Here is an 8,404-nt window from a genome sequence, read left to right as displayed (position 1 = left end):
CCCTGCATCTCTGGGATGAAGCCTACTTGATCGTGATGGATGATTTTTTTGATGTGTTCTTGGATTCCCTTTGCCAGTATTTTGTTGAGAATTTTTACATTGATGTTCATGAGTTAGATTGGTCTGTATTTCTCTTTCTTGGTTGAGTCTTTGTGTGGTTTCTGTATCAGGGTAACTGTAGCTTCATAAAAAGCGCTTGGCAATGACTCTACTGTTTCTATTATGTGAAACACCTTAAGGAGTATAGGTATCAGCTCTTCTTGGAAGTTCTGGTAGAGTTCTGCATTAAAACCATCTGGTCCTGGGATTTTTTTTTTTGTTGGGAGGTTTTTTTTTTTTATGACAGCTTCTATATCCTCACGGCTTATAGGTCTATTTAAATTGTTCACCTGGTCTTGATTTAATTTTGGTATATGGTACTTATCTAAAAAAAATGTCCATTTCATTTTACATTTTCCAACTTTGTGGCATACAGGCATTTGTAGTAAGAGCTAATGATTCTCCTAATTACCTCAGTGTCTGTTGTTGTGTCCCCCTTTTCATTTCTGATCTTGTTAATTTGCATGTTCTCTCTCTGCCTTTTGATTAGTTTGGATAGGGGTCTGTCAACCTTATCAAATAACCAGCTCTTTGTTTCATTGATTTTTTTGGATTGTTTTCTGTGTTTCTATTTTGATTTCAGGCCTCAGTTTGATTATTTCCAGTCTTCTGGGTGAGACTGCTTCTTTTTTTTATTTTTAGAGCATTCATCCATGCTGTTAAGTCTCTAATGTGAGCTTTCTGTGTTTTTTTTTTAATGTGGGCACTTAGTGCTATGAACTTTCCTATTAGCACTGCTTTCATAGTGTCCCATAGGTTTGGGTATGTTGTGTCTTTATTTTCATTGAATTCAAGGAAGACTTTAATTTCTTTCTTTATTTCTTCCCTGACCCAGGGGTGTTTCAGTAGTTGACTGTTCAGTTTCCATGAGTTTGTAGGCTTTCTGAGGGTAGAATTGTTCTTAAATTCTAACTTTATTCCATGGCGATCCGGTAAGACACAGGTGGTTACTAAATTTTTCTTGTATCTGTGGATGTTTGCCTTTTTACCGAGTATGTGATCAATTTTAGTGAGGATTCCATGAGATGCTGAGAAGAAAGTATATTCTTTTCTATTTGGGTGGAATGTTTTATAGATGTCTGTTAAGTCCATTTGATTCATTACCTCCATTAGTTCTCTTATTTCTCTGTTAAGTTTCTGTCTGATTGACCTGTCCATTGGTGAGAGAAGAGTGTTGAAATCTCATACTATTAGTGTGGTGGGTTTGATGTATGCTTTGAGATCCAGTGATTTTTTTTTACATATGTCTGTGCTTTTATATTAGGGGCATATTAAGGATTGAGACTTCATCCTGACGAATTGTTCCTGTTATGAGTATAAAGTGTCCATCTCCATCTTTTCTGATTGATTTTAGTTTGAAGTCAATTTTGTTAGATATTAGTATAGCCACGCCCACTTGTTCCTTAGGTCCTTTTGATTTAAAAACATTTTCCCAACCCTTTACTCTGAGATAATGTCTGTCTTTGTGGTTGAGGTGTGTTTCTTGTAAACAGCAGAATGTTGGATCCTGTTTTCATATCCATTCTGTTAACCTGTACCTTTTTATAGGTGAATTGAGTCCATTGATATTAAGTGATATTAATGACTAGTGGTTGTTAACTCCAGCTTTTTTTTTTTGGTGGTAGAGGTTGTGTGTTTGCCTTCTTTGAGTTTTGCTGTTGGAGTGTTTTTAGATGTCTGTGTTATTATGGGTGTTGTTGGCTTCCTTTAGTTGTGATTTTCCTTCTAGTACTTTCTGTAAGGCTGGGTTTGTGGCTACGTATTGTTTAATTTTCTTTTTATCCTGAAATATTTTGTTTTCTCCATCTATGGTGAAGGAAAGCTTGGCTGGGTATAGTAGTCTGGGCTTACATTCATGGTCTCTTAGTGTCTGCAGCACATCTATCCAAGATTTTCTGGCTTTCATGATTTCCATAGAGAAGTCAGGTGTAATTTGATAGGTTTACCTTTATATGTTTCTTGACCTTTTTCTTTAGCAGCTTCTAATATTCGTTCTTTATTCTGTATGTTTTGTCTTTTGATTATTATATGGCGAGGGGATGATTTTTTTTTCATCCAGTCTATTCGGTGCCCTTTATGCTTCTTGTACCTTCATAGGAATATCCTTCTTTAGGTTTGGAAAGTTTTCTTCTATAATTTTGTTGAATATATTTTCTGGGCCTTTGAGCTTTAATTCTTCTCCTTCTTTAACCCCTATTATTTTTAGGCTTGGACTTTTCATGGTGTCCCAGATTTCCTGGATGTTTTGTGTTAAGAATTTGTTGGATTTGCTCTTTTCTTTGATCAGTGCATTTATTTCCTCTATAGTATCTTCAGCGTTTGAGATTCTTTCCTCTATCTCTTATATTTTGTTGGTTATACTTGTGTCTGTAGTTCTGTTCGTTTACCCAGATTTTTCCATATCCTGCCATCTCTCGGTTTGTGTTTTCTTCATTGCCTCCATTTCAGTTTTCAATTCTTGAACTGTTTCCATTACCTGTTTGATTGCTTTGTCTTGGGTATCTTTGAGGGATTTATTCATTTCTTCTAACTTCTTGTTAGTCTTCTCATCCATTTCTTTAAAGGAGTCTTTCGTGTCTTGTTTAGTGGTCTCTATCACTTTCATAATGTTACGTTTAAAGTTGATTTCTTTTTCTTCTTCTGGATTATGGTTTTCAAGTCTTCCTGTTGCAAGATCGCTTGATTCTGGTGTTATCATGTTGTTTTTCAGGTTGTTGGAGGAATTTTTGCATTGGCACCTGCCTATCTCTTCCTTCAAATGTGGTCAGGAAAGTCTCGACTGCTTGGTCTGATCTTTGCTGTGGCTAACTGTGTACTTGGGTTTTTTTTCCTTTTTCTGCCCTCTCTTAGGTCCCCTCAGCACTAGAGTTGGCTCTCAGATCCTCTCCTCCCTGAAGTAGGCTGTGGTGGTGGATCTAATGACCCCGCAGATGGAAAGGAGTGCTTGGTGGGGAGCTGAGATGGCATAAGTAGAGAAAGCCAGTAGCCATGTAGAAGCCCTGCTGAGTGGTCAGAAAGTTTAGGGGATTAGAGGGTGCCTGAATTTGGTTTCCAGGGTGCCCAGCTGGCCAGTCGGGCACACACTTACCCCTCCGGATGGATCTCCTGGTACTGGATCAGGGCCACTTGCTGGCCAAGGCCAAATTGGTTACTTCTTTATCTCTTGGTGCTCACATACAAATTCCTGAATTTAACTGAAATCAATTAGAAAAAGTTAAAATGATATTTAAATTAGTAGAAAGAGTAATGTTGTTATTTTAGACATCCAGAGACAAAACTTTTGCTTGGTAAAAATTGCTCAGATACTGTCTAACAAGTCATTACATACTTTTAGGTTACTAGTATTTATCATGACTTTAATACTATGAGTCATGTATATTAGAATAAGAAATTGTGACTTAGTTTCATATTTTCATACAGCATCATGCCACTTCTAATTCATCTAGAGAATTTGGCCATAAATATTATTATTCGCATGAGCAATTTATTTTCTTATTGATGATATAATTTAGAAGGTTTGAAACCTTCAGTGATACAGTTTTCTTTTATGTCATAATGAGAGATGCTTCTGCGATTTTTATTCTTGCCTCAAATTATGATCTTTGTTTTAATTCTAGTTGGAACTATATTTAAAAAAACTTCTTCCTAATGGGTAATATTTATAGACACCATTGACTTTTGATGTGAAAGCTTTATCCTTTTGAATTTTAATATGTTTCAATGAAAATAACAGCAATTCTTACCTTTTGTAAATATCATATCATATATAATATTGACTGTTCCATTAGCTGATGCCTTCTCCCCTCTCCCCTTATTTTTTTCAGTTGGGTTTGTCAGATGTTAGAGTTAGCCTTCGGTTCTTCATTTGGAGATGCTGCTGCTAATGCAGGTAATGATTTCAAAGTTCCAAATGCTTACTCCATTAATATACATGAATAAACCAGGTGGTGGTAGCACCCACCTTTAATCCCAGAATTTGGGAGGAAGAGGCAGGTGGATCTCTGTGAGTGCAAGACCAGCCTGGTCTGAGTTCCAGGACAGTCAAAGATACACAGAGAAACCCTGTCTTGAACCCTTACATACACACCACCAAAAACGCAGAAATGCGTTTAAATATAAATTTATCATTATCACAGCTTTCCATACATGATATTGCCTGAAAATTAACAGAAGTTTTACCATAATGTATTCATCAAATACAAGACAATTACTATTCAAATATTTATTAAAGAAACATTTAATAGTATCAAAATATTTTTATTATAAAACTTGGCTGAAAGTAACATATAAAACCAAAGTAAATATATCATCCATTAGAGAGAATTTTATAGGTGCAACTTTCTTTTTCAACGTTATTACTTTCTTTGCTGAATGGCACATAATTGAAAATGCCTGACATGTACACTAATGATTTCATAATTATGAATATAGTAGATAATCATGTCTATGCTCTCATGTAATACTGAATATAATTGTATTCTTTCTATATAAATAATTTGAGAATGGGAAGCAGTACCTAGAGATTCTTGGTTCCCTCCAAAATGAATAAATATAATATGATCACTTACAGCCATAGTGAAATAATTAATAATTTTCTTGAAACCAAGGAAACAAAAATCACTTTGAAAAATATTGTTACATGTACTGTTCCAATAATTTTTAAAAATACCTCAGGAAATATGATCTGAAAGTAAGAAAAAAAGAATAAAAATGGGAAAGGCTAAAGGGGGAAAATACATATTTTCACTTCTTTGTATATTTCTCAAAATGCAATTACAAGTGATTTACTAAGTTGTAATGTTTGCTGATAATTAATTACATTAAAATTTTGCTGAAGAATTTGAGCATTACATGCTTAAAGCAGAGTCCATTAGTAGGAGTAAATAAAAAGTAAAATTGCTTAAAGAGCTATTCAAGGTAGTTAATTTTGGGGGGACTATTCTGCCAATACACAGAAGCACACACGTACTCAATAATGAAGAGTGGGACAGGACAAGATCTCCATACTATGCTCACTACTCGTTACTGTTTGCATACTTGAGCTCAGTTTTTTAAAATAGCCCCAGAAAACAATATTGGCATATAGTACAAATCCTAGATGCAGCAAAATCAATAGCTATATAACCAAAATATCAATATGAGTTAAAGACAGTGGTCTGAGGTCTACACTAAATAGGCTATTTATAGAAGACAAGAGAATAAAAATGTTTATTTTAAGATGTGTTATATTACTTCTATTCAAACTCTAATGTATAGGTAATGATATCACAAAATTTGCCAATCACCAAGTTTGGTGTTAATAGAGTCTTCAGATTCATAACCCTATATTTTCTTACAGAATACAGACGTGTGAGTGCTATGATTTATGAAAAGTGTCTTATGTCCTTGAAGAGAAACTTCCCTGTGATCTGGTGTAACTACTGCCAAGAAGAAACTACAGTAAGTAATATTGCTGTTTCAATATTGATTAATGGCAGTTAAATTTGGAAAACTCAGACTTTCTATTACTTAAAAGTATTGTCAACAGTGTAAAAAAGTATATTCATGTCATAATTCAAAGATTCTATATAAAATTCTTAATATGGAATATTAATTCCTCTAAATAATAGAAAAATCCATAGAGGAATAATAACAAAATTAGGATAGTTTCCCCTTTCACTTTGATGTCCTAGTTAATGTAATTAACAATGGTTTGATGGGTGGACATTGAACATACTGGTTTTTATTTTGACTGTTGAAAGGGTGGTGTTAAACTAAGTTAAGCATAATAAATATACTTTCAGATAATAAAATTCTTATTAAAATGTTATTATAATTAGTTTACAAAAGAATCTCAATAGTCTATAGCTTCAGGTAGCTTTCTTTTTATTTTCTTGATGACTTTGCTTTTCATTTAGGGTGTGTGTGTGTGTGTGTGTGTGTGTGTGTGTGTGTGTGTGTACCACAGTGCTTGTGTAAACTTCAGAGAACATTTCTACCCTGTGAGTCCCAGAACTGAAATTAAGACAGCAGGGTTGGCAGGATGCACCATTATCCACTGAACCATCTCTGGAACCCTTTCTTCACATTTTTAGATGCTATATAACACAGACTTTAGAAGATAACTGTAGTAAACTAGATAAAGTCCATAATCCCAGCATTTGGAAATTGGAGGCAGGAGGATTACCACAAGTCCAGCCTATGCTATATGGTGAGTTCTAGGTTAGTGAAGATAACATTGAAACAAGAGGGAGAGAGAAGGAGAAGGGAAAGGGAAGGAGGGAACAAGACAGAAGGATAGGAGGGAAGGGACAAGGAAAGAAAGAAAGAGATTGAAAAAAGAAGAGGAAAAGAGAAGAAAAAGGGAAGGAATGTGTGGTGGTTTCAATAGGTATGCCCCCACACACAAAGACTCATGTTTGGATACTTAGCCCATAGAGAATGGCACTATTAGGAGGTGTAGACTTGTTGGAGTAGGTGTGATCTTGTTGGAGAAAGCGTGTCACTATGGAGGCGGGCTTTGAGGTTTCATGTATGCATAAATCATTCCCAGAAGTCTATAGTCTGGTGTATGAAGATCAAGATGTAGAACTCTCAGTTCCTTCTTCAGCACCATGTCTGCTCACACACTGCCCAGTCACACAAAGATGATACTGAACTAAAGCTCTGAAATTGTAAACCAGCCACAGTTAAATGTTTTTCTTACAAAAGTTGCCATGGTCATGGTATCTCTTCACAACAATAAGAAACAGAAAGAGAAAAAGAAATGAAGGAGAGATAAAGGAAAGAAGGAAAATGGGAGGAAATAAAACAGAAAGAAAAAAGAAAGGAGTGATTGAGTTATAAAAATATGGCCCATGTAAAGCAGCATCATACTGCTAGCATCCCAAATAGGCTCACCTCTACAGGAACAACAAATGTATGACACCTTCCAGAAAACGGGTAGAGGGATCTGAAATTGAAATATTTCTAACACCCATAATCTTCCTTCCCTGTCATTACCCTGAGAATCAGACTGGCCATGATACTATGTGGAATTGGCAAGAGCTCTACGGCAGCTAAACCCAGTCCACCATGAGGAGTAAGGGACCCTACAATTGAGAAATCTGCAATGTTCTTTCCCTCCAGCTATAATATGGCCTTACCTAGCAAAGAATACATGAAATTTTGGGAAAGCCATGGCAAAATGTGGAAAATGGCACAGCACAAAGATATGAACAATACATTCCAAGCTACACCAGACTGAGGAGGTAGAAGCAGAAGTATTGGAAGGGAATCAGAAGTCGAGCATTCTCAATACCCCTACCTAAGTTGCCTTTCATACCTCTAACCCATATAGTTTTTGAAGTATGATTAATAAAATCTCAGAGAGAAAAATTGGGGTTGAACTTGAAGGTCAGAAAAGCAAAAGAGCCAGTCACTGAGTCTTACCTTGCCCTCAGTCCTCCAGCAATCTCAGAATGAAACTGTGAGCTGTCTCCTCCCATCCTATATTTCTCTCTAGGGCTGGGATCAAAGGTGTGCACCACTGGAATTAAAGGCATTCACTGCCCGGTTACTATGGCAAATTAGTGTGGCTACTGAGATTAAGGGTGTGTGTTACCACGGCCTTGTCTGTAAGGCTGACCATTGGGGCTGTTTTACTCTCTGATCTTCAGGCAAGATTTATTTATTAAAATATAAATGAAATTGCCACTACCATTTCTTTATTCTTATTCTACTCCTTATTCCCTTCTTTATTCTTTCCTCATTTCATAATTTAAATAGTGATACTCTTAATCCTTAAAGTAAAATAAAACAAAAGCAATATATACTACATTTTTCCTAACTATTTCTAAAATTCAAAGGGGCATAGGTTAAGTAAACAGTCTCTTCTCCTGTGGCTAATACTGGGGCTGTTGTCACATCAGCATATTTGTTACTGTGGTTGGCTTTCTTACTGAACAAAAACCCAAGTTAACATTTACTGTTTTGTCAACACAATTTAACAATGTTAAAGTTAAAATACTTAATAGAAGAGAATATAAGAAACATTAATGATCTCGTGTGTATTCAAAAATAATGTTTTTGTTTATCTGGTAGAGATTTCTTAAAGTAGGATAATCATCAAAAATCCAAGTGAAGAACAACCCACATAAAAGAAAAAGACTAAAACAGTGTGCAAATGAGGAAAACTACAGAGCAGAGGGACGATACGGACCAGCAGATATGCGAAATGCAACAAAGAAAAGAAGAAAAGCATATGACAACATTCCACTATGATACCCACACATGTCAGTAGTTTTTGACATGAGAAAACAAGAATGGTGTGATAGATAACTGAATG

The 8,404-nt window shown here is 35.5% G+C and overlaps 1 protein-coding gene across 1 annotated transcript in view; it reads left to right on the top strand.

The window, feature by feature from the left end:
- Positions 1-8,404, top strand: part of LOC101997307 — a 453,400-nt gene that overhangs the window by 423,303 nt on the left and 21,693 nt on the right. Inside the window, exons 21-22 of the mRNA XM_026789039.1 lie at positions 3,924-3,988; positions 5,438-5,538. Of these exons, the coding sequence (XP_026644840.1) occupies positions 3,924-3,988; positions 5,438-5,538 (166 nt within the window). The remainder of the gene's footprint in view (positions 1-3,923; positions 3,989-5,437; positions 5,539-8,404) is intronic.

The sequence above is a fragment of the Microtus ochrogaster genome, unplaced genomic scaffold (assembly GCF_000317375.1).
Source record: "Microtus ochrogaster isolate Prairie Vole_2 unplaced genomic scaffold, MicOch1.0 UNK13, whole genome shotgun sequence".
NCBI lineage: Eukaryota > Metazoa > Chordata > Mammalia > Rodentia > Cricetidae > Microtus > Microtus ochrogaster.
The sequence above is the reverse complement of the archived record's forward strand: the minus strand, read 5'-3'. Positions and strand labels throughout refer to the sequence as shown.